Source organism: Miscanthus floridulus, chromosome 16 (genome assembly GCF_019320115.1).
Source record: "Miscanthus floridulus cultivar M001 chromosome 16, ASM1932011v1, whole genome shotgun sequence".
NCBI classification, from domain to species: Eukaryota; Viridiplantae; Streptophyta; class Magnoliopsida; order Poales; family Poaceae; genus Miscanthus; species Miscanthus floridulus.
The window spans coordinates 12,410,290-12,436,053 of record NC_089595.1 but is presented as its reverse complement, the minus strand read 5'-3'; the positions used below and the strand labels follow the sequence as shown (position 1 = coordinate 12,436,053).

Genomic DNA, 25,764 nt, shown 5'->3' with positions numbered 1-25,764 from the left:
ATCTTTGCTGATGGGGAACGATGAAGAACAGACAAGACAGTTGGACCAAAAGGCCGGAAGATTCGGCCCAAGTAAAATCGACCCAGCCCAGTATAAAAACTGGGGGGGCGCCGCCACCAACCGCAGGGCAGGGGCAGAGCACGAGCACTCCACGGCCGCCTGTCTGCAGCAGCCCAGCCGTCGCGATCAGATCCTGCGCTGCGCTGCCCTGCCCCGGCCATGCCGCCGCCGTCGGCCCCGGCCTCGCACCACCTGCGCCTGTGGTGGAGGCGCCGCGGCCGGGCTGGCGCAGTCGGGGCCACCTTCGCCGTCGCGCTCCTCGCGGCCGCGCTGCTCCTCGCGCTCTCCAGCTACGCATCCGTAGTATTCCCGGCGTCCGGTGGCCGCCGCGGCCCCGCTCTCGTCGGGCTCACCCTCGTCCGCCGCGCCAGCGAGAAGGGCGCGCGTGAGTTCCCGGCTGCCCCACACTCCCTCGTTTCAATTTTTCGATTTCAAAATTCGAACGGCCGTTCGTACTCGTACCGTCGTACGTACGGTACCTCGAGTACTTCCCGACCAGGAATCGGCCTCGGGATCTGAATCGGGTTTCTGCTCTGGTTTTCGCAGTGTGCTTGGATGGGAGCGCGCCCGGGTACCATCTGCAGAGAGGGTCTGGGAGTGGCTCGCAGAGCTGGCTAATCCACTTGGAGGTAGGTGACGTTTTCGATCGACATCACGTTTTGATACGAACCCGTGCGCCTTGGGTCGCCAAGCTCGTTTGGACAATGCGTGCGTTGTGAATTTCAATTCCAGGCATCGGACTTCGTAGCAATGTGGTCATTGGTACTATTTTTTTAAGTGAAGGTCTAAGGAAAATGCAGGAGCGCTGGGGCGTTTTCCATTTTACAGCGAAGCATAATGCTGTGCTATACGTTGTGCGACTCTGTTACGACAACAACAACATAATCGTCTGTTGTTTGTTCCCTAACTTCTCTATGTTTTTTGCAACCTCTAGGGTGGAGGCTGGTGCCGTAATCTTAAGTCATGTGCCTCACGTCAGAGATCGATGTTGGGCTCATCCCGGTACATGGAAGGCCAGGTTGAGTTTACCGGGATCTTGAGCGATGATAAATCTCAGAATCCTGGTATTGAAGTTTCCATCTCTGATAGTCTGATATCTGTTACCTTTCTTGTTTATTACGTTTATGTGTCTAAATTGCAACACTGCACCCATTAGTATGTCTTCACAATTGGGTAGTTGTGCCTGCAGATAGGTTTGGCTGTACAATTTACACTTTTTAGAAGCATAAAGTCCCCATCTAATTTCTAACCGTCCTTGAATTGCTATTTTGCATATTAAACCAATTAGTTAGATCAATTTCACTACAATGTAGGAATCTGATAATATTCATGAAGCGTAACTAGCTAACTAGCCGTATCTGCTTTCATATTCTTGTACTAGTGTTTTAAGTACCAGTTAACTATGAATGGGCACAAGATAGGCGCCCCCTGTAGTCCTGTAGTATTTACATGCTTTCAACTGTGTTAATTTCTCGCTGCAAACAGTCAACTCCTGATCAGCAATTAAATGATCATCCTGTTGTATTACTTCACAATAATAAATTAATATGTCCAATTGCTCTGCTGTCAATTTGCAGACTTTTACAATTGGAATAAAGTGAAGATAAGGTATTGCGATGGGGCATCATTCTCTGGGAATGTAAAAGATGAATTGCAGGTCTGATTTGCTTATTTTCCAGCAAATTATGCTTAATACTTGGAAAGTATAACGAGTCTTATTCCGTGAGCTCGTGCAGAATGGCACAAGATTCTTCTTCAGAGGCCAGCGTATCTGGGAAGCAGTTATGAACGAACTTGTAGTTAAGGGGCTCAGAAATGCTAAACAGGTCATTCCTTGCAAGTAGAATCGATTGCCCTTTTCTTAACGAAAAAATTGTACGTATTACAATAGTACTAGTCTCATTTACTTTGGCATTCAATGGAAGTCGTTGTCTATGAGCTATTAGTAAGGACGACTATTTTGGATGCTTTACATTGATGATTTTTTTGCTATATAGTATGTTGTATAATTGTATCTGCTTGCAATTTTAGTTCTAGGTGTGATTAGGAATGCATATGTTGATTGCATACTACTTATTTCATCTTTGCCCATATAAAGTAATTATAAACCACTGTACTGATAGTGTGATGCTGATATTTTATTTCCAGCTTTCAGGCTTTCCTAACAGGATGCTCTGCTGGTGGGCTAGCCACTTACATTCACTGTGATTCTTTTCGTGCACTGCTACCAAAGGATTCTAGGGTTAAGTGTCTCGCGGATGGCGGGTTTTTCCTTGATGTGTATGTCTCTCTATTGCATCCTGTGACTGATATTGATACATTTTGCCATTTATTTATTTATGACCTGTGTTGTGTGGTTTATCTTTTCACATGCATGTCTTGTTACTCTACTCTTGATAATCTGAAGTTTCCACAAACTGCTCGTGGCGGGAAATGACAGGATTACTAATCAGTCTAATTTAGACGTTTAGAGAAGCCCGTGTACCATCATTTGACAGTACCAGAAGTCATTATAAGACCAGAAAATGGGACCATAGTTTGAACTCTTAAGTACTTGTAGCTCACGGCATTCAATGTCAACGAAAACCATTTCAATAGTTAGATGCATTTTTGAACTTCAGAAACCTTACCTTAAAGGCATCACCAATCATATATCTTACTTGCTCATTTAACATTTTGAAATGCCAGTCAGTAAGCACCAAATTTCAGGTTTGTTAAATTCCTGTTACCAGTCAGGAATGAGATATTATCTTTGGAAATAAATAAAAAAGTGGGAAATGGGAATTGTACCACTTTTGCCGTGTACTTGGTTCCTATCTAATTCCTTGGTTTGTTCGTCAATTACAGAGAAGACATTTCTGGGAGAAGGACAATGCAGTCTTTCTACAGTGATGTTGTGCGCCTTCAGGGTCTAAAGGAAAGGTTTCCACATTGTAACTCAAACATGGAGGTGGGCCAGGTTAGTACTTAATTTTGAATAATATATAATAATTAGCCACAACAGTATCATCACTGATTTCCATCGCTGAATGTATGATATTCTAAAACTGTCACTTGCACTGTGTTCCAGTGTTTCTTTCCACGTGAAGTTGTGAAACACATTGTCAGCCCAGTCTTTGTTCTTAATCCAGCATATGATGCTTGGCAGGTACCCTTACCATATCCATCAAATTTCAGACTGTCCTATTTCTGTGCTAAAATATCAATTTCAACGTACTCATACTTGAAGATATATGTTTCAGGTACAACATGCATTGGCTCCAGAAGCATCTGACCCTCAACATTCATGGCTGGACTGCAGATTGGATATTAGCAAGTGCAGCTCTGAACAACTTGAAATTCTCCAAGGTTGACTCACCCTGCATATGACATTTTCTTGTTAACTTATCTAGCTTCCTGAGACCTGAATTAATGGTCATGTTTTGCCATGCCCAATGCAAAAATTTACAGGTTTCAGGAAAGAACTGCATGACGCTATAAGTGAAGTTAAGCAGAAACGGGACTGGGGATTTTATATCAACTCGTGCTTTGTTCACTGCCAGTCGCTAAGCTCGTTGACTTGGCACTCTCCAACTTCCCCCAGAGTCAACAATAAGGTGCTGTAACAATCATATATGAACTTGGTGATAACGATCTTGCCTGCCATTGTAATCTTAGTGTTTTTTCCTTTCGGTGAACAGAGCATTGCAGAAGCAGTTGGAGACTGGTTCTTTGACAGAAGAGAGGTGAAGGAGATAGATTGCGAATACCCCTGCAACCCGACGTGCCACAACTTGGTCTTCGAAAAGCCTTTCAAGATATGAAGTTTTGGCCTCTTCTTTTGCCATGGTTTTGTTGTAAAATTAGAAAAATAAACTTGTCATTACCCTTTTTCTTGAACTTATTTTTGTGAGTGGTACCCCGCCATATACTTGACGTATACAAAGTATAGTTGTAAAGAATATATCTGAACTATCCAATGAGCATTTATACTTAGAAGAAGCATGTTGTATCGTTATGCGATGATGATGCTATTGGCAAGTTTATTTTCAACTGATGCTTGACAGTGACCCTGATGAGGGCGTGCACCTGGCTTGATGAAGTTGACGGATGAACCAATTCGAATGGAGTTGGAGCTAGAGGCTGTTGTCGAACAATGCGCACCTGGAACAGCGGAATTTTGCCACCTCCAATCCTGATGCAGGCGTGCTCAGCTTGGACGTGACATTCTCAGCTCTGGCCTCTGGAGCACCTGTAGGTACGCATGCTCGTGCCAGGACATGTTTCTCTCCTTATCAGACCCATAACTTTCTTTTCCTTTTCCTTAGGCCATGCCCAACGCTCCACCCTGGAGTGCTGCCCCAACTTCCAGCTATGCACCTAGTGTCAGATTCTCCTGCAGAGGAAGCGGTGGCTTGGCCTGACAAAAAGTTGAAGCAGCAACATGTCTTGCGTTGTGGCATGGAAGAGCACGTAATATGCTGACAAAACTCTGGGCAAAAGCTGAGCCAGTGCTGGACCGTAGTAGAGGCAAGGTTCTGCTTGCGTTGAGACTTGAGAGGGTATTGGCCCTTGCTCATTTCAGTGTACGTGGAGCACAACTTTATGTTGCGGCTAGCACTAGGTTTGTTCAAGTGAGAAGCTCCAACTAAAGGAATTTTGCAATGTCTAGACTGACGCTTTATAGACTAAATAAAGTGCCTGTATTTATTTTTCAATGCCTGGATTGGGATTAAGATGAGAAGCTCCAACCGGAGAAGATTTTGCATCGAGCGAGTGGAGTCGAGCAGAAAAGCGAAGTGTTCACTGTCGAGTGTGTGTGCTGGGCCATTAGCGCATCAATGGGCACTATAGAAAGGCAAATTCTGCTGCTCTTTTTCAGTCAGTTTTCATCAGCCGATGAAGTGTGATGCCTAGATATATATTTCTTTAGACAGATAGATTAGGTATAATAAAGCATACGATGACGCGTCCTTCATGCAAAGAAAAGGAAAGCTTGTGAAAATATCTGGCTGAGCCTAGCTTCGTCACACTGAGCAGCACCAGCACTGCACAGTGCTTGGTGAATCACGTCATCTGGGAACGCGTCCGTGACAGGCAGCCGGATGTTTCACCGTGCTCCTGTGCCCAAGAAGTCAAACCAGACGTTTAGCCTGCATCTGCATGTAGGAGGCATGTCGTCTTTGCAAGCTCAAGCTGCGTATGAACAGAGACAGAGTGGCTGCGGCTGCACGAGGATTCTCTTGAACTTGAGCCCTAGTCCCCCTCCCCGAATCACTCACGGTCACGGAGACACGGAGCATTGGCACCAGAGCTGCAACTGCCGGCCGGCGATGGCCGGTCACGGTCACGGTCACGGAGGTGGTGACCCTCACCCCGCAGTTAAAGGGCCGGTACATTGTCATCCCGACAGGCCGCAGCAGAGCAGGCGTATCCCTCAGCAGATTCAAGCCACCGCCCAAGGGGCTGTTTAGATTGAAGGAATTACAAAGGAATTTCGAAGGATTGTATTCGTGTGGAAAGTTTTTGAAGATTGCTGTTTGGATTGAAGGAAAGATACATCCCTTTCCAAAGAAAAGGATTCCTATGCTGTACAAAACGCAGGAAAAAAAACATCCAGTCGAACTCAAGGGAAATCTTATCTCTTGCTTGGTCGCTTGCTCGTCACAGCAAATTAAAATACGTACAGGGAGAGAGAACGCTTAGGCAAAGATATGAATTAAAAAAGAACTATGCCAAATGATTAGTGAAAAGCACCTAAAATCCCCAGATGAATTAAATATGTTTATTTGTTAATTAAAATTCAACATTGCAATGACAAATATTTGAATAATAAAACAAGTATTCATGTCTTTTAATCACACCTCATGTTTTGAAAATCCTGTGTTATAATTCATACGTTCCAAACACATCTATCTATATTTTACTGTGTTTTTTCGTTCCTCTGTCCCATAACACCTAGTATACCCGTTCCTGCGAACAGGCCCCCAAAAGTACGGGGAGGACCACTGTGCTCAGCCGACGCCCACCGGTCGCACCAGTACAATGTACACTGGAGAGCACAGGAGCATGCCTCTCTGCTCTACAGCCATTAGCACCATGGCAGGTAACACGAGGTAAAAGGCAAGTGTGGCATCCTTTACTGCAGTTCGAAAGAAAAGCAGCTTAACAGCAACTCCAAGAGAGACTCTGGTATCTTTTCTAATTTATAGAAATAAAAACTTTAGTGAAAAAATTAACCTCCAATAAGCTTTTAAATTGGATTTTCAAATATAGTCATCCTCTATTCCGGATTTCTCGCTAGCCAAAGATGAAGAGCAACAATGGCTCTCATCTCTAAAGTGTGCATAAGGTATAGAAAGTGATTTTACTAAAAAAAACTCTCTAAATGATTATTTATTTAAAGAGTAAATTTTAGAAACACTCTTGGAGATGCTCTAAAGCACCCTATACATCTTCAAACATTCAAGCTTGTTATGTAAAAGCCATCACACTATATATGGATAACATTGCTAGATTTCAATATTGTCTTTCACGATTTTGAATCAAGAAATGATTGAACTGAGCTTTTCCAAACCAATAAAGCATTATTGCGAATGGAGTAGGGAGTTTGGTTTTTCATAAGTCATATTGTCTCCGTTTTACGAAGAAATAGAGAGAGGAAAACAACTTGTAAACAAGATGTAAACAATCATGCGGGCCGTTTAAGGGCCGTTTTTCCAATAATACTCAGGTAGGGAGCACCTCCCCCGTAGACATTAAAAAAAGAGGTCATTTTAGGTTTTTTTTAGATACATAGCTATTACTATGCATCTAAATATATGTCATATCTAGACATAATAAAATTATGTATCTAGAACAATTTACAATTTAGAATAGAGGGGGTACTAGTTTTATTTTGTTGTTCTTTTGGTTAGTTATATGTTGTAGTATCGGTGTTGTTTTTAATATCTGGAATATCTTTCCTGTTAACTCTTACTTAGTATTATTATTACTATCTCCTTTATAATGTTAGAAATGAAAAAAAAAAACAGTCTAAAGGGCATTCGTCCAACGACTCTTGAAAATATAGAGACGGATTTTTTTTTTAGGGGATATAGAGACGGAGCTAGGCGGGCCAGTTCGATAACCCCACGAAAACGTTGGATGTGGGGACAAGGGAAAACCTTACTGCCACCGGCCCAGCCCAATACTGTCCTCTGCACCAGCGGTCCAGCCGCCATTAGCAGCTGTGGCCTGTGGGCCTGTAGGTCTGTGCGGCTGCAGGCTGCCGAACGCCGATCTCCGCCGCCGATGCCGAGCAGCCGCAGCCCCCTGCCACCGTGAGCGCCCTGGCCGCCGCCCCCGGCGCCACCCCTCTCCCTTCCGAGCGCGAGGCTCGCCGTCCATGGAGTCAGGTGCCCGTGCGCCAGGTACCGCCGCGTGAGGCACCCCGGTAACATGAGAATCTCTGCACCTGCGACCCATCGTCGGCGGCGCGCGATCAAAGCAAGCAGGCAAGCATGCGCCAGTACATCCCCAAAGCTACCTTCGCCTTCTGCCACGGCCTCCTCGCCTCCCGCCTCCTCCCCTCCGCCGCGTCCCCAGCCGCACCGCTCCTCTCCGTCCAGGCCCTCCTCGTCACCGCCGGCCTGCTCCCGCGCCACCCGGACCTCGCCCTGCTGGCGCTCAACTCGCTCCTCCACGCGCTCTCCCGCCGCGCCGCGTGCCCCGCCCACCCGCGCCTCGCGCTCCGCCTCCTCCGCCACATGCTCTCCCCCGCCACGCCCCCGGCGCTCCCCGCCCCGGACCACCTCTCCTTCCCCTTCGCGCTCTCCGCCGCCGCCGCGCTCGACGCCGCCCCGGACCCGTCCTCCTCCGCGTCCGCCGGACCGCAGCTCCACGCGCTGCTCGTCAGGAACGCGCTGTTCCCGGCCGACCACTACGTCACGACCGCGCTGCTGCAGCTCTACTCACCCCACCCGGACCTCGCGCGGAGGGTGTTCGACGAGCTGCCACGTCGTGAGGCGATCCACTACGACCTGCTCATCGGCTCGTACGCGCGCGCGGGGGCGCCCGCCGAGGGGCTAGCCGTGTTCCGGGCCATGTTCGCCGTCGCCGCCATCGACGACGACGACGGGGTGGTGGTCCCGGACGCGGTGGTGCTGACCACGGCCGTGGCGGCGTGCGCGCAGGCGGGGGCGCTGGACCACGGCGCGTGGGTGCACCGCTACGTGGAGCGGACCTCGCCGGGGCTCCTCGCCGACGCCTTCCTCGGGTCCGCGCTCGTCGGCATGTACGCCAAGTGCGGGTGCCTGGACGACGCCGTGCGGGTGTTCGACGGCATGCCCGAGCGGAACGCCTACGTGTGGGGCACCATGGTGGGCGCGCTCGCGGTGCACGGGATGGCGGCGGAGGCCGTCGCGTGCCTGGACAGGATGGCGCGGGAGGACGGGGCGCGGCCCGACGGCGTCGCCGTGCTCGGGGCGCTGTCCGCGTGCGCGCACGCCGGGAACGTCGAGGAAGGGCTGCGCCTGCTCAGGGAGATGCGGCCACGCTACGGCGTCGTTCCGGGGCACGAGCACTACAGCTGCGCGGTCGACATGCTCTGCCGGGTCGGGCGGCTCGAGGACGCGGTGGGGCTCGTCGAGACCATGCCGATGGCCCCGCTCGCGTCCGTGTGGGGCTCCGTGCTCGCTGGTTGCCGGAGCTACGGCAACGTTGAGCTGGCGGAGGTCGCGGTGCGCGAGCTCGAGAAGCTTGGTGGCACTGCCGACGACGGCGTGTACGTGCAGCTGTCCAACATCTACCTCGATGCCAACCGGAAGGATGACGCTCGTAGGGTGCGGAAGCTGATCGGCACCCGGGGGATCAAGAAGGTCCCCGCGTATAGCGCCGTGGAGGTGGACGGCGAGGTGAGCTCGTTCGTTGCCGATGACCAAGCGCACCCCCGGCGTTTCGAGATTTGGGAGGTGCTCCGGCTGCTAGCTGACCAGATGGCGCAGAAACCTAAGGAAGAAGAATTTATTCAATTTGTTTGCATGCTCACAAGACTGTAACGGAGAGAGGTGCTGATACTTAGCTAGTGTTTAGTTGGGGAATTTGGGAACGTGGGCTACTGTAGCACTTTCGTTTTTATTTGGCAATTAGTGTTCAATCATAAATTAATTAGGTTTAAAACGTTCGTCTCGTGATTTCCAACTAAACTGTGCAATTAGTTTTTTTTTCGTATATATTTAATGCTCCATGCATATATCGCAAGATTCGATGTGATGGATACTGTAGCACTTTTTGGGAATTTGGTGTGGGAACTAAACACGGCGTTAGGGCCTGTTTGGTTACTACACCTCCTCCTAAAATTCTTGTCACATCGAATATTTGGACATATGCATTGAGTATTAAATATAGACTAATTACGAAACTAATTGCATAACTTGCGACTAATTTGCGAGACGAATCTTTTAAGCCTAATTAGTCCATGATTTGTCAACATGGTGCTACAGTAAACATATGCTAGTGACAGATTAATTAGGCTTAAAAAATTCGTCTCGAAAATTAGCCTCTATTTATGTAATTGATTTTATAATTAATCTATATTTAATGCTCCTTATTAACATCTAAATATTCGATGTGATATAAATTTGAGAAGTGACTAAAGAACCAAACACCCGTTACTTTACATATGGCCTACTTTACACATGGCCCGTGCATCGGCGGGGATACGGCGGCGGTTCTGGCGTGCGTGACGGCCACGCTGCTCGTGCCGCCGCCCCTGCAACACGGTGCCATGGCATTGTGTCTTGTGGTTTGACATGGGGTCTACCGACAGATTCTGCACGGAGAAGTCTGTTGTTCCTCTCCACCACCTCTCCCTGATCCACCCCAACTCACTGTAACAGGCAATCTTCACCGAGCCCATCGCAATGGTGAAGGAGGAAGATAAGTGCCCAGCTACGAGGCTCAGGTCCAGGATAAGCATTGTGAGGGCATTTGAGCACTGTAGCATAGACACATCAGTTGAAACCACGGCAACGAGGTCCATGGCCGGAAATGCAGCTGGCCTGTTCAGATATATTCAATTTGTGACCAATCAGATGCCTATTTGGGTTTAAGTTTGCTTCTTCCCTACCATCTTCTGCCATCAGCTGGCAGCAGCAATTGTTATTAGAATTTTATTTCTGTAGTTCAAGTTTTGCACGCTGAATGAGCATTTTGCCCATCTGGAGTTTGCTAGAATGATGATCGTGAGGATTAGATTGGAAGACTTTCTGGAATGGTTAGGGTGTAATTGTGTAAAAGAATCAGATTCAAGCGTTGTCCTCTCCACATCTCCCTGTTCTACGCCAATTCGCTGTTACAGACAGTCTTTGAAGAGCCGATCGCAATGGTGAAGGAGGAATCATCTCCATCTGTTGGCACAGATAAGTGCCGAGCTACGATGCTCAGGTCCTGGATAAGCATTGTGAGGGCATCTGAGCACCGTAGCATAGACATTGGTTGAAACCACGGCAATCAGCTCAGACGGCCGGAAACGCAGCTGGCCTGTTGAGATATTCAATTTGTGACCCAATCAGATGCCTATTTGGGTTCAAGTTTGCCTCTTCCCTACCATCTTCTGCCATCAGCAGCAATTGTTATTAGAATTTGTTTCCGTCGTTCAAGTTTTGCACACTGAATGAATACTTTGCCCATCTGGAGTTTGCTAGAATGATGATCGTGAGGATTGGATTGAAAGACTTTCTGGAACGGTTAGGGTATAATAATTGTCTAAAAAAATCAGATGGAATGGTTATGGTGTAATTGTGTAAAAGAGTCAGATTCAGACTGGTTTGGCCCAAGTTCTGTCAGAATGATGTTGACGCCTTGACGGGGATGAAGGCAAACATAATGTATTTGTGTTAGTGATCAAGCATGTTGTGCATCACAAACAACAGATGAATTCAGATACCAGTTCATTTAAATACTGTTTGATGTTCATCTAAAGTCACGGATAGATATGGCAACCATAATTCAAAGTATTTCGGTGAACATTGTTCTGTGTGAATCATGGTTGCCATTCTGTCCATGACTTTAGATGAATCAGAATTGGGCTAAGAGCAGAATACTGTAGGACCTTTGTATCGTGGGTCATGATACAAATAGAGAACTGCTAAGTGTTGGGCTATTCTGTTCCTTGGCTTTGAAATGGTGATACAAATTGTACCTTGTGGCATGGATCAATTTAGGATAATGATTGGACCCTTATTATTGAGGTTGGCCGCTAGAAATGCATGTCCAGTAACATTATTGGCTAAGTTCACTTGCCAATAACCATGTGTATGCTATATTGCTATCATGCTATGTGCACGTTGAATCTGGACATGCTACCACCATGTTTCTCCATTTCCAGCATCCATGTTTCATTTCTGAATGCTTTGTTTCAGGGTCTAAGGGAAAGCTTTTCGCACTGTGACTCAAACATGGAGCCGGGCCAGGTTAGTAATTTATTTTCAATGGCGTTATAATTAGCCACATCAGTATAATCACTCGTTGCCATTGCTGAGCATATATGATGTTCTAAAACTGCCACTTATACTGTGTTCCAGTGTGTTTCTTTCCACGTGAATGAAGCTGTAAAACACATGATCAACCCAGTATTCATTCTTAATCAAGCATATTGATGCTTGGCAGGTACCCATTTGCCATATCCATAATATCTGACATGTCCTGTTTCTGAGTTAAAATATCAATTTTCAACATATACTTCAAGAAATATTTTTAGGTACATACAACATGTGCAGAGTTCAGAGTCTATAGAACCAAAAGCATCTGACCCTCAACGTCATGGCTGGACTGCAGACTTGATATTAACAAGTGCAGCTCTGAACAACTTGAAATTCTCCAACGTTGACTCACCATGCATGTATAGTATTTTTCTTGTTACCTTATCAACCTTTCTGAATTCATAATCATGTTTTGTTTAGCAATGCTACGGCAGGTGATAGCCGGCCTGGACAGATATCGATGTCAAGGCTGTTTGGGGCATGTCTTTTGATAATGTAACATAACACCAAATCCGCTCACCCCTTCCCTGCCCTGTACTCCATCATGTTTTGCCATGTCCACAACAACAACAACAAAGCCTTTAAGTCTCAAATAAGTTGGGGTAGGCTAGAATTGAAACCCAGCAGAAGCAATCAAGGTTCAGGCACGTGAATAACTGTTTTCCAAGCACTCCTATCTAAGGCTAAGTCTTTGGGTATATTTCATCCTTTCAAGTCTCCTTTTATTGCCTCTACCTAAGTCAACTTCGGTCTTCCTGTGCCTCTCTTCACGTTATTATCCTGGCTTAGGATTCCACTACGCACCGGTGCCTCTGGAGGTCTCTGTTGGACATGTTCAAACCATCTCAACCGGTGTTGGACAAGCTTTTCTTCAATTGGTGCTACCCCTAATCTATCACGTATATCATCGTTCCGAACTCGATCCCTTCTTGTATGACCGCAAATCCAACGCAACATACGCATTTCCGCGACACTTATCTGTTGAACATGTCGTCTTTTCGTAGGCCAACATTCTGCACCATACAACATAGCAGGTCTAATCGCCGTCCTATAAAACTTGCATTTTAGCTTCGGTGGTACTCTTTTGTCACATAGGACACCAGATGCTTGACGCCACTTCATCCACCCTGCTTTGATTCTATGTCTAACATCTTCATCAATATCCCCGTCTCTCTGTAGCATTGATCCTAAATATCGAAAGGTATCATTCCTAGGCACTACTTGACCTTTCAAACTAATATCTTCCTCCTGCCGAGTAGTAGTGCCGAAGTCACATCTCATATATTCAGTTTTAGTTCTACTGAGTCTAAAACCTTTGGACTCCAAAGTATCCCGCCATAACTCCAGTTTCTGATTCACTCCTGTCCGACTTTAATCAACTAGCACTAATCGTCCGCGAAAAGCATACACCAAGGGATGTCCCCTTGTATGTCCCTTGTGACCTCATCCATCACTAAGACAAACAGATAAGGGCTCAAAGCTGACCCTTGATGTAGTCCTATCATAATCGGGAAGTCATCCGTGTCTCCATCACTTATTCGAACACTAGTCACAACATTGTTATACATGTCCTTAATGAGCCCGACGTACTTCGTTGGGACTTTATGTTTGTCCAAAGCCCACCACATAACATTCATTGGTATTTTATCATAAGCCTTCTCCAAGTCAATAAAAACCATATGTAGGTCCTTCTTCTTCTCCCTATACCGCTCCATAACTTGTCTTATTAAGAAAATGACTTCTATGGTTGACCTTCCGGGCATGAAACCAAATTGGTTCATAGAGACCCGTGTTATTGCTCTCAAACGATGCTCGATAACTCTTTCCCATAGCTTCATAGTATGGCTCATCAACTTAATTCCCCGGTAATTAGTACAACTTTGAATATCCCCTTTATTCTTGTAGATCGGTATCAATATACTTCTCCTCCACTCGTCAGGCATCTTGTTCAATCAAAAAATATGGTTAAACAGCTTGGTTAGCCATACTATAGCTATGTCCCCAAGGTATCTCCACACCTCGATTGGGATACCATCCGGTCCCATCGCTTTACCTTCTTTCATCCTTTTCAACGCATCTCTGACCTCAGATTCTTGGATTCTCCGCACAAAGCACCTATTGGTGTCATCAAAAGAGTCATCAAACTGAAAGGTTGTGTCCGTATTCTCACCATTGAATAATTTGTCAAAATACTATTGCCATAGATGTCGGATCTCATCCTCCTTCACCAAGAGATGCTCCCTTTCATCCTTAATGAACTTAACTTGGTTGAAGTCCCTTGTCTTTCTCTCACGAACCCTAGCCATCCTATAAATGTCATTCTCTCCTTCCTTCGTACTCAAATGTTGGTAAAGATCCTCGTACGCTCTACCCTTTGACACACTTACAGCTCGCTTTACAGTCGTCTTTGCCACCTTGTACTTCTCTATGTTGTCCACACTCCTGTCATGGTACAAGCGTCTATAGCATTCTTTCTTCTCCTTAATAGCCCTTTGGACTTCCTCGTTCCACCACCAAGTATCTTTAGCCTGGCCTCCACTTCCTTTGGTTACTCCACACACCTCTGAGGCCACCTTCCGATTGTTGGTTGCCATCTTCTCCCACATGTTGTTTATGTCCTCTTCTTCCTTCCAAGAGCCCTCTTTGATAACCCTTTCCCTGAATACCTCTGACGTCTCTCCTTTCAGTTTCCACCACTTTGTTCTTTCAATCTTAGCTTGTTTATTCCTACGGGCACGCACCTGAAAACGAAAGTCTGCCACCAAAAGCTTATGTTGAGAAACAACACACTCCCCTGGTATCACCTTGCAACCCAAGCATGCTCGTTTGTCCTTTCTTCTTGCGAGGACAAAATCAATCTGGTTAGAGTGTTGTCCGCTACTGAAGGTCACTAGATGAGATTCTCTCTTTCTAAAGAAAGTGTTGGCTATCATCAGGTCAAAAGCTACCGCGAAGTCCAGAACTTCCTCCCCCTCCTGATTCCTACTATCATACCCAAAACCTCCATGAACTGCCTCAAAACCTGCGCTTGTAGTACCTACATGCCCATTAAAATCTCCTCCTATAAAAAGCTTCTCACTCCTAGGTACAACTCTATTCAGGCCATCTAAGTTTTCCCAGAACTGTCTCTTAGCACTCTCGTCGAGGCCTACTTGGGGGGTATACGCACTAATTACGGCCATATCACCAATGACAAGCTTGACTAAGATAATCCTATCTCCTTGCCTTCTCACTCCCACCACACTATTCTTGAGGCTCTTATCAATTAAAACTCCTACTCAATTTCTATTCGTGACTGTCCTTGTGTACCAAAGCTTGAAACTTGTATTGTCCACCTCCTTCGTCTTCTGACCCTTCCATTTAGTCTCTTGAACGCATAATATATTTACACGTCTCCTAGTCGCGGTATCAACTAATTCTCTTAACTTACCTGTAAGCGACCCTACATTCCAACTACCTAAACGGATCCTAGTTGGTTCGACTAGCTTTCTTACCCTTCGCACCCGTCGACTCAGATGCGAAAACCCTTGCTCATTTTTCACTACACCCGGGCGCCGATGTAGCGCGCCACTAAGGATGCGGCGACCCGATCATTGCTCACTTGACACCGTGCCCAGATCGCGACACGGCGCGTCACGGGGGTGACGACCCGGCCCTTGCTCATTTAACACCATACCCGGGTTCTGATATGGCGCGTCGCTAAGAGGGTTACGTCCCAACGGTTTTCTTTCGAGTTTCATCTCCATTAGAATGGCTAGATTTAACGTTGGCTCGCCACGCCTATCACAACCCTCCTCCTTTATCAGGGCTTGGGACTTGCTATGTTGAGACAACATAGACGGAGTTATGTTTTGCCATGTCCAATGCAAAATTTCACAGGTTTCAGGAAACAACTACAGGATGTGACAAGTGAGGTTAAGCAGAAGGGGGGGGGGGGGGGGGGGGTGTTGGTACTCTCCGACTTCACCCAGAGTCAACAATAAGGTGCTGCAAAGATCATACATGAACATGGAGATGACAACCTTGTTACAAACTTTTAATCTCAATTGGTGATATACCATGCCTGCCATTCTAATCTTATTAATTGTTTTCCTTGAACAGATCAGATCATTGCAGAAACAGTTGGAGACGGGTTCTTGGACATAAGACAGGTGAAGGAGATGGATTCTGAACATCCCTGCAACCCGGCGTGCCACAACTTGGTCTTAGCAAAGCCTTTCAAGATATGAAGCCTTGTCCTCCTCTTTTGCTATGATTTTTTTTGTTGTTGTAAAATTAGCAAATAAAATAAACTTGTTATTATTCTTTCTTTGACTTGTTACCCCAAAAATTATATACTTGATGTGTATACATGGTATAATTGTAGAGCTATTAGAAGCATGTTGTACCGTTGTGCACTGATGATGTTACTGGCAGGTTCAGCTGATGCCTTACTGTGACGCCCACCCTGATCGGGCTGAAGGATGAATGAATCCATTCAGGTGGGCGCTGCTGTGAATCAAGGCGCACCCAGAGCATAGTGGCATTTCATTTTCCCCCTCCAGTACGCTGATGCTGCTGGCATGCTCAACTTGGACGTGACGTTCTTCCTCAGCTCTGCAGAACCTGTAGCTCTAGCCTCTAGGTACGCATATGCGCATGCCCAAGACCGTTTGTTTTTCTTTTTTGTTGGAAAAAATTTATGCCAAGACTGTTTCTCTCCGTTTCAATCGTACCCATAACTTTCTTCTTGTTTTCTTCCAACAAAAGTGAAACCAATTTCGTTTTCACCATCTGAGTCAATGCCTCTCTTGGGGGAAAAAAAACCCAGCTAGAAGCCTCCAACTCCTGGGATTTTGGAAAATCTAGGCTCTTACAGACTGAACTACTCTATGTAGACTGAGCAAAGTGTGGATTTTTCAAAGTGCAAATGGGGATTAAGATTGGTCACCGAAACTTACTTCTCCGGTCTTTGTTTGTAACCCAAAGCACCGGTTCCATCAACTTTAATTTGAAGGCAGAATAGCGTGATATCACACCATTGATCGAGAGAAACCGGATAGGATTTTGCATACTCCTGAGATGAGATACTGCCTGTGATACTCTGTTCTTTTGGGTTAGCAGTTTCGTCAGCACGATGAAGTGTGCGATGCCTAGATATTTTGTTTAGGCTGATAGATAGATTAGGTTAGAGTTTACTCCTACTACGCATAAACCACCATAGGATGACGCGTCCTCTATCTGCAGAGAAAAAAGCTGGCAAAATATCTGCCCCAGGCCCCAGCCTCCGTCACACTGGGGCCTTGCTGTGCTGGGCAGCAGCACTTGTTGGTCAATGACGCCATCTGGGACTGGAAACGCGTCCATGACACAGCCGGATAGTTCACTTTGACAAAAACGCCGTGTAGGCGTGGCCCTAGCCAAACCAGACGGGTAGTCTGCACGTACGGCCTTTTTTTTCCCCCTTGTCTCTTGCAGTCGTCTTTTATTAGTCTCGCAAAGCTCGGCTGCGTATGAACTGCACAAGAATTCCACACGCCATGGTCGGCTTAGCACGCAGTCAAGCCAGTCTTCTAACTCACTTCCTCCGTCTCAACAATATTAGTTAGTCCAGTATGATAATTATAAATATTGATACCTTTGTCATATATTTAATTAAATTTAAGGTTATGTTTGGTTTAGGGACAAAGAGAAATGAGAACGAGTGAATCCTAGTTTTCTGGGACGTACGGAATGGTCTCATGTCCCCGTTTGTCTGTTTTGCTGAAGGGACACGAACGTTCCTGTCTTGTATTTGGTAGAAAGGACAACAGGAAACAGGATAAACTCTATTAGCCATCGTTTATGGACTATAGATATCAGTCGCGTACACCGTAGAGAAGAAGAACGTGCTAGGCAAGATTGGCCACCGGCGGGCCTAGAAGCTGAGGGCGGGGCTCTCCCGGGGATGCCAAGGGCGTCTTATTCGTGTGCAATAGGTAGCCATGGCTCCGCTCCTCTTCCTACCACCTTGCGCCATCCACCTCCCACGTCGTCGACATCGGTGGCGCCGCCAAACATGTCTGGATTGGAGATGCTCGTGAGAGGGAGGCGAGGAAACGAAGCTCGAGTTCACATCCTAAGGGCATGTATGAAATCAAGAATTTCATATGAATCAGTTCAATTTTACGGAAAAACATAGATGGAGGGAAAAAATCCCGTGTTCCAAGCGTGCTCTAAGAAAGGGACGAGCTCATATCTAGTCAAGTCCTCAAATTTACTAGGAATATTCCTATCTAGGATAATCCTTGAAAAAAAAGACTGTCCCAACCCCAAATCTTACATTTTTGTTTTACAACACCCCCAATCCAACATTGTTTGACTGGCGTGCTGCAACGCGTCGGCATCCATCCACCGTACAGTAGAGCTACAGCAGCGTATGTACGGCGCATAATAACTGCGGCTGCTCTGACAGAGTGACGACCACCGCTCCTGCGTGCATCAGTCACGGACCATTGGCACCACAGCTGCCACCGCCGGACGACCATGGCACGGCCGGTCACGGAGCCTGCTGCCTGCCTGTGGATCGGTGACGGTGAGCCCGCAGGCCGCAGCAGCTAGAGCGAGCGCCCCGGTACATTGCCGTCCCTCCCGGCCTCCCGGCAGCAGAGCAGAGCCCCAGAGCAGAGCAGGCGTATCCTTGGCAGATTCACCACCCAGGACGGCGACGGGGATCGGAGGACCACCCTGCTCGCCCTCCCGAGCCCCCCATGGAGCACAGGGCACAGGACTCAGGATCAGGAACAGCCATTAACACCATGACAGTGGCAGCCAACAAGACGGCCAGGCCAAAACCGGGCGAGCCTGATCCATCCATTGCAGTGCAGCGCATCGTTACAACATCACACGGGGCATGGGAGGCCCGGATCGGAGACAGGCCTGCACTCCGGCAGAGCTCACATGCCATGGCAGGCCAGCTTTAGAGCCAGCAAGCTTGTCACCAACATGCAATGCCTCCTTCACAATCAGATCACCAGTCAAGTCGACCTCGCCGGCGGCCACAGTTCCCGACTGTGCTGTGCCTGCGACTGTTTACATACACCGATGGTGCTACATGTCTGTGGCTCAAGTTCAACCATAGCACAGCTGCATGAACAGGAAGGAATGGAATCTATAGCCGGTGACAATGGAATACGGCAATGGCCAGGTGAATCCTGGCAATGACATGCCCAAAAACAGGACAGACAGACAGACAGACATGGACATGGGGAGAAGAAGAGAATGCATTACACTACTTATTTTAATAGTAGTAGTAGCTCCTAGTATATATCTACATAAACCCACGATCACGCTTGCTTGGATGTCCTCATCTTGGAAAGCCAGTGGCAATGGCTGCTTCAGCTTCACTACCACAAGCCAGCCAGCTGGCCGATCAGCCCGCGCTCTGCTCCACATGCACAGGATCCAATGCCGATCACAGGTCGTGCTCGGGCTTGTCCATGCCGTCGTTGTCGGCCATCCGGCTCGACCCGCGCCCGATCTTGGAGAAGGACCCGGCCACGGCAGACGACAGACCCTTGAAGCTGCTGCTCCCGCCGTCACTGAGGTTGTGAGATCGCCGGGACCGCCGCCGGACAAGCTGCGGGGAGGAGGCTGCCGACGCAGCAGCCTTGTCCGCGTCATCAATGGACGTGGTGCTTGCCCTGGCCACGAGCAGCCGCGAGATGCTGCCGCGGCAGAAGGGGCAGGCCGGCGATGGCAGTGTAAGCGTTGTCGGGTTGGGCTTGCTGTGGCAGCACAGCGCCAGCGTGCACGGCGCGCACATCTGGTGCCCACAGTCCTGCACCTCGATCGTGCACGCCTGGTCGAAGCAGATGCAGCACAGCTCTGCGTCGCTCGCCTGTGAGTGGAGTGAAGTGAGTGAGTGAGCACAGATGAACGGTGATGCATGCACATCAGTCCCCCTCATTTCATTTGCCAGCAACCACAAAGCAATGAACTACCAGATGATGATCATGGTTCATGGGATTCTATTTCTACTCTCACAATTGTCACCAACAGAAAGCACTGAACATGCATACCTCCGAGGACGCATCGTCAATGGCATCGGCATCATTCTCATGCTCGCAAGGGGAAGGTGATGGTGGAGAGTACTTTGTGCCCTTCAGAATCTTCTTCTCCCTCTCCCTGTTGGCTTCCATCAGTGCCGCTTCCAGGAGAGCCTTCGCCTCCGGGTCCAGCTCACTGATGAACTTGAGCGGGGAAGGCCACACCATGGGCTCCGCTGACGAAGGGTTCAGCAGCGCCGCGCACGCTTCGTGGTTGCGCTTCAGCGCAACAGCATAAGGAATCCTCCTGCAGGGACCGAAACCATTCGCTGTAAGATCTAGTGGAAAGGATATGAGCAAGCCATTTCCATTCGTTCAGCAAAAGCGCAATTCGAGAACTACGCGGTCAGCAACTGGCCTCTCGTTGAATTTTTCCAAATGTGTCGTGAATTGGGCAAGTGGTTGATGACTCCACTTGCAAATGAGAATCCAGCAGGTGGTTTATGACTGACTCCACTTGACAGTAGACCAGATCGGTTGTGTTCAATGTGGGACCCATATTTGTTTTTGTTCGTCAGACCCACATCTAATCTCTACTCTACACTGAAATAAGACGATCTGCACAAAGACAGAGATCGAGACAGAGGTGTGGTGCTCACCCTGCGGAGTCCCTCTGGAGACGATCTGCGCCCCAGGCGAGCAGCTTCCGGATGCAATCCAGGTTCCCGCTGCGAGCGGCCAGATGCAGCGATGTGCTACCGGGGAACCTGCAGCACCGACGGCGAGTACATGGGTGAGCAGCAGCATCTTGACTGACTGAGCAAGAGGAGACCGACCGCACCACGCAGATAAGACAAGATTAGCGTACCCGTAGGAGCCGGTGAGGGCGGAGACAATGGCGCCGTTCTCCAGCAGCACCTGCACGCAGCCGGGGCGGCCCTGCCTGGCGGCGAGGTGCAGCGGCGTGGCGCCGTGGTCGTCCCTGACGTTGACGAACCGGGCGAAACCCCTGCCAAGCTTCCACAGCAGCAAGTGAGTCGCCGGCAGCGGAGCCGAATCGGACGCGGACACGATGAGGGGGAGGGGAGGCGAAGGTCTCACCATGAGTCGGCCACCGGCGTGGTCCGCGAAGCCGTGAGGATGGCCTGCAGGCAGTCGACGTGGCCGAAGTAGGACGCGTGGTGCAGGCAGGACCGCCCGTGCAGCGAGTCGAACATCAGGATCTGACACACACAGATCGGACAGCGCCGGCGGTTAGTTAGCTAGTCACTCGCACTAGGAAGAAGAGATTCCCTTGCAGGAGCAGGGCAGCGAGGAGGAGTTGGGAGGTTCTGCTCACATTGGCGCCGGCCTGCAGGAGCTTGAGCACGCAGTCGATCTTGCCGTGCATCGCCGCGAGCATCAGCGGAGTCTGGGCAGTGAAAAACAAGCAAAGCAAGCAGGGGGGGAAAAGATGAGATTTTTGTCCTTTGATTTGATTGGAAGCGGTAAAAAAAGGAAGGGAGATTTTGAAGCAGGTAGCCCGGGAGAGATCCTTGCGAGCTGCAAAGGGGAGGAAGGAAAAAAAAAAGGCTTCGATGGGACGGGATCCCGCACCTGCTTGTGCCGATTCACCGCGTCCGGCGGCACCCCGTGATCCAAGATCATGGACAGCACCTGCAGGAAGGAGATGGAGAGCAGCAGCGTCAGCACGAGCGAGATGGTTGGCTGGCAGCCGGCTCAGAGGCCAGGCCATGGATGGACGGGGAGCAGAGGAGGAGGACCTCGAGGTGGCCATTCGCGGCGGCGATGTGGAGCGCAGAGAGGCGGTCGTAGAGCGTGGCGCGGCGGGCGAGGGAGGGGTCGGCGGCGAGGAGCGCGCCCAGGGCGTCGAGGTCCCCGACCTGCGCCGCGCGGAAGTAGTCGTGCTCGTCGCCGGTGCGGGCGCAGCTCACGCCGTGCCCCATGGCTAGCTGCCCGAGCTGCCGGCGGCTCGCTTGCTTGGTACTCTTTTTTCTTTTCTTTTTTTCTTTTTTGGGGGTATGGCAACAGAGGAGAGCGGCTGCTCCGGCCCGACTCCACCCGCCGGCGGCGAAGTGGGGAGGTAGGTGCCGGGGCCGAGCGCAGCGCCGAGCCGAGGCAGCAGCGTGGAATGGGGAAAGAGTGGTGACGGCTTTACGCCTTTTTATCGACACTCTCTGTCGTTCTCTTTTCTTCTCTCTCTAAACAAAAAAAAAAGGAATTTGAGCCCGAAATATCTCTGGTTTTCTTAATATTCTGTTGATGATGCTGAATCGTCCGCGGTAAGTGTAACCGCTAAATGGATGCTTCGTAATAATATTCTGTCAAAAATAACGTAATAATTCTGGTTTTCCAATGAATCAAACAATTTTATGTTTGATCAAATTTATTAAAAAGTATTGTATAATATTTATAATATCAAAAAAATATCATTACATTATTTATGAGATATACTTTGTTAGTAAACCTATATGAGGACATAAAGATTGATACCATTTTAAATGAAATTTACTTAAACTTGAGAAAGATTGACTTTGTTTAAATTTAAAACTAAAGAAAGATTGACTTTGTTTAAATTTAGAATTGAGTTTTCTTTTGGACGGAGGGAGAAGCTGTTTTTGTTCACTGGATTTTGCTGCCGCTGTTATTCTTATCCCTTTTTCCTCTCGAGGATTATTCATTATTCTCTTATTCTAGTCTTTCGGTGTGGGATTATTAGATTCATTAGTAGATGCTAACAATGTTCTTTTCAAACCTGCTTTATCTCACCACCATGCTCGTGATCATGATGGTCCACCGTAACCACATATCTATAGCAACAAATTTAGAGCAACGATAATAACAGAGCCGACTGCCAGCTGCAAGGATTCTTACAGTCCATCTCTCAGCCTACTCATATAGTAGTTAACTCTTCAGCATTAATACATGGGTCTACTTGTCTCTCTCACAGAGTTTCTCGGTTCTTGTGTCTAAGCCGGCTGTAATCTTACAGCCCGCTTCTCCTCTCTTCTCCACTTCAGTATTTAGGCTGCTTACAACATGTTATTATACTTGCTCTTAACCGCTTTGTGATTCCAAAAGGCACATGAAATGAATGGATTTTAAGGTGATGTCGAAAAAACTAAGGGCCTCATGGGCAGCGCTACTGCATGCTCCGTCTTTGTGTACTGTTTACAACGGTAGCAGGAGCAGTAGAGCCAGAAAAATAAGCTCCGCCGGCTATGTGAACAGTGCTTCATGAACAGTGAGACGAAAAGTAGGAGAGAGAAAACAACTTCGATGAACAATGCTGCTACAGTGTAGAAAGAGAGAAAAACGGCTCCATAAACAGTACTGGTTCAGTGGAAGCCGGAGCCGTGAGAGCCGAAACAAACGGGCCCTAACTTTGAACGGCCTCCTTTCTTCGAAGTGGCCTGATGTATTTTTAAGAAAAATCTTTAAAAGAGAAGTGAGATTCGAAAGCTTTTGAGCGTACGTACGTGTCCAAATATAATGAAGGACCCCATGCTTGAAATCGTGTCGGCGCTATTGGACAAGTCCTTTTCTTTTTGGGAATATGGGTATGGCCTTTACCCTTTTTTCTCAACCTTTTTTTCTTGGCTCCTAATGTAATGGTGGGTGGGTACAACAGCATCAAGTGCATCATTGTTGAACCTAATGATGATGGTTTTGGTATTATATATCTTGCGGCCAATGTAGCTAAGGAGAGGGCTTTATTGGGAAAATAAACATTTAAAAAAATAATTTTTTTGTGACTGGTTAATTGGGATAATTTTTTTCTCATCATGCCTAGAGTAATAGTACTCCTTTGTATACCTACATATGTGAGCTAATTGCGCGCGCACTTTGACAACCAACAAAGAGAAATTGACTTCCACTTGGTTGGTACAAGGTTGAGAGGTATGAGTCTTGGGCACATGAACCGTGAACACGGAAGACGACTGAATCAACACTATTATGTGGAAAAGCATAAGCACACAACCATTTTCCACAAACGTGCACATGCTATCTTAACGTGATTGACTGATCGACAATAATGTAAGCCATCCTTTCAACTCAGATGGGTGTCTCTTAACTTAAGTTAGACGGATTCGAGTCGGTGGCGTGGCACTAATTGCAATTAGATCTACCTGCTGCCAATGGCACAAGTCTCCTTTTGTTCTCAAATAAAGCAACCACTTTTATAGTAGTTTTAACTCAAAACTATTTTAAACTGAACCGGATTTTGTAGAAAAAAGAACGGCAATTTTTATGTCACCAAATTCACAACCAGAATATTAGATTTGTCCTAGTAAGGTGGGGTTTTCTTAGTGTTTTGGCATTCAAAATTTAGTATAAATTTTTCTTATCAAATGCCTCCTAGTGAGATTCTTATGTGATAGGACTAGTGATAGTGTTTTATTACTACTTAAAAACACTAGGAGAATTCCACCATTTTGGTAGCGATTAGTATCAACGGATATACCATAAATATATTTTCATAGAGTGCATATTTGATGTCACAAATTTTGTACATTTTTTATATAAATTTAGTTAAAATTAAAAAAGTTTCACTTAACATATCTCGAGAGCTTATTTTCTTTATTACGGAGTTTTATATTTCCGTGAATCCTGGAGCCCGTGATATGCTGTAGTATGAATCAGGAGATTTGTAAAGTTTGCATGAACCTAGCTTTAGCTTAGCTGAAAAGCTGGTCTCACTCTCGCAGCTGGCTAGGCATCAAGGCCATACCGTGGATGTGATGCTCTCTTCGTTCTGGTGTGCCTTGTTTTTTTGCCAACACCCACCATGTCCAATGCGATTCAGTGCAAAGTCCCAGTTTCATGTTGGAATCGGGAAGCGCAACATCGTCGCTGGATCCAATCCAAGTGAAGTGCGCGTAACGTGGCAACAGATCCAAACACGACAGATATCAAGTGATTATTAAAAGTGCACCATCAGTGGTACGTACGGCGCCATTCGAGTACAAAAATCAGGCGTCCAAAAAAAGATATGCTAAATTTGAATCAAGTCGATTTTTTACACCAAAAAAATTAAATAAACATGAAGAAAACAGTATCAATATTTATGTCTCTTATAGAAGTATATTCTGTATTGATCAAACAAAATACTTATATTACTAGTATTTTTTATAGGTTTGATCATACTTTAAATTATCTGACTTAATAAAAAAATGAGAATTGTATTTTTTTTAAAAAAAATATAGGAGAGTTGTCACCTAAAGTTCAGTGCTAGGCTATCTAAACAAGATAACCGATAAATAGATTAATTTTTAGTCATACGTCACTACTCTCTTGCATTGGTCGCACTTTTGGGAAAAAATCATACTTCACTAACAACTATGGCCCCGTTTGATTCGCTGAAAAAAAAAGCTGAAACACTGTTCCGACTGAAAAAACAAACTGAAAAGTACGGATTATAACAAGCGAACAGAGCCTATAGTGCAAAGAGGAGCTAAGTGGCTAGCCCATGCCCATGTATGCAAATTAAACAGCGTATGATTTGATTTTAGTCACCTATTCAGCTAAAATTTAATCTTAGCAAGAAACAATGAACTAAGGTCCAGAAATCCGGACACTTCAACTATTGTAAACCAAACACAATGGCTATAATAATCCTGTGCATAATCTATGTTATAATAATCTAGCTGTGATACTTGTTAAAAAAAAAATCTGGCTGTGATCCGATTAAACAGGCCCTAACAACTAGTGCTACATTATTAAAGGACGAAGGCTCCCGGTTTGCATAAAAAAAACGATAGTGCTACACTGGTATACCCATTTTTTTCCATATATACTGTCAGTAACTAATGAGACAACGTCGGTGTGGGAGCGCATGTATATTTGTTCGTCTGAAGCGGATGTCTGATTGTTATGGCACTATACTACTACTAGTGTATGTATAATACTCCCTCCATGTTGGTAATTCAAGTTGTTTTGGACAGCGACACGGTCTCTAAAACATAACTTTGACTTCTTGTTTTTATAAAAATATTTATTAGAAAATGATATATGTATATTTTTATGAAATTACTTTTCAAGGCAAATCTTTCATATTTCCAAACTCAACAACTTAAAAGTTATTCATGATTTACATAACCAATATTTGACCCAAGCCTTGTCCAAAACAACTTGAATTATGGAGGGAGTATAATGCACCAGTAGTATTATGCCGCTAGCTTTAATTATTTATGGGC

The 25,764-nt window shown here is 46.7% G+C and overlaps 3 protein-coding genes across 6 annotated transcripts; 2 read left to right on the top strand and 1 right to left on the bottom strand.

Annotated features, from left to right (window-relative positions):
• Positions 1-136: 136 nt before the first annotated feature.
• LOC136511996 (pectin acetylesterase 5-like) lies at positions 137-4,041 on the top strand. The gene is made up of 11 exons (XM_066506008.1): positions 137-445; positions 607-689; positions 995-1,124; positions 1,638-1,717; positions 1,797-1,886; positions 2,216-2,340; positions 2,908-3,019; positions 3,131-3,208; positions 3,303-3,408; positions 3,511-3,656; positions 3,741-4,041. Exons 1-11 carry the CDS (start codon positions 220-222, stop codon positions 3,861-3,863), a joined length of 1,299 nt encoding a protein of 432 aa, XP_066362105.1. The 5' UTR covers positions 137-219; the 3' UTR covers positions 3,864-4,041.
• Positions 4,042-7,128: 3,087 nt separating this feature from the next.
• LOC136513616 (putative pentatricopeptide repeat-containing protein At3g28640) lies at positions 7,129-11,803 on the top strand. 3 transcript variants are annotated; one of them, XM_066507586.1, is made up of 5 exons: positions 7,129-9,008; positions 9,065-9,086; positions 11,442-11,492; positions 11,604-11,688; positions 11,780-11,803. In XM_066507586.1, the coding sequence occupies exons 1-3, from the start codon at positions 7,542-7,544 to the stop codon at positions 11,468-11,470; spliced, it is 1,518 nt and encodes a 505-aa protein (XP_066363683.1). In that variant the 5' UTR covers positions 7,129-7,541; the 3' UTR covers positions 11,471-11,492; positions 11,604-11,688; positions 11,780-11,803. The 3 variants fall into 3 exon arrangements, with proteins under 3 accessions (XP_066363683.1, XP_066363684.1, XP_066363682.1); XM_066507587.1 differs by lacking the exon at positions 11,780-11,803 and having other exon boundaries at positions 11,442-11,726; XM_066507585.1 differs by lacking the exon at positions 11,780-11,803 and having other exon boundaries at positions 7,131-9,086; positions 11,604-11,658.
• A 6,963-nt stretch (positions 11,804-18,766) lies between these two features.
• On the bottom strand, positions 18,767-21,713 carry LOC136512836 (E3 ubiquitin-protein ligase XB3-like). Of its 2 annotated transcripts, XM_066506847.1 has the most exons (8): positions 21,331-21,713; positions 21,164-21,223; positions 20,907-20,978; positions 20,669-20,790; positions 20,436-20,576; positions 20,227-20,334; positions 19,601-19,874; positions 18,767-19,419 (listed from the first exon to the last, which is right to left on the bottom strand). In XM_066506847.1, the coding sequence occupies exons 1-8, from the start codon at positions 21,511-21,513 to the stop codon at positions 18,994-18,996; spliced, it is 1,386 nt and encodes a 461-aa protein (XP_066362944.1). In that variant the 5' UTR covers positions 21,514-21,713; the 3' UTR covers positions 18,767-18,993. The 2 variants fall into 2 exon arrangements, with proteins under 2 accessions (XP_066362944.1, XP_066362945.1); XM_066506848.1 differs by lacking the exon at positions 20,227-20,334.
• Positions 21,714-25,764: the final 4,051 nt, after the last annotated feature.

Coding starts and splice junctions, on each gene's coding strand:
- LOC136511996 (XM_066506008.1), top strand. CDS start 220: ATGCCGCCGCCGTCGGCCCCGGCCTCGCACCACCTGCGCCTGTGGTGG. Junction 446..606: donor CGCCAGCGAGAAGGGCGCGC/GTGAGTTCCCGG, acceptor TGGTTTTCGCAG/TGTGCTTGGATGGGAGCGCG. Junction 3,657..3,740: donor CCCCCAGAGTCAACAATAAG/GTGCTGTAACAA, acceptor TTCGGTGAACAG/AGCATTGCAGAAGCAGTTGG.
- LOC136513616 (XM_066507585.1), top strand. CDS start 7,542: ATGCGCCAGTACATCCCCAAAGCTACCTTCGCCTTCTGCCACGGCCTC.
- LOC136512836 (XM_066506847.1), bottom strand. CDS start 21,513: ATGGGGCACGGCGTGAGCTGCGCCCGCACCGGCGACGAGCACGACTAC. Junction 20,335..20,435: donor GCCCTCACCGGCTCCTACGG/GTACGCTAATCT, acceptor TCGGTGCTGCAG/GTTCCCCGGTAGCACATCGC. Junction 19,420..19,600: donor TTGACGATGCGTCCTCGGAG/GTATGCATGTTC, acceptor CTCCACTCACAG/GCGAGCGACGCAGAGCTGTG.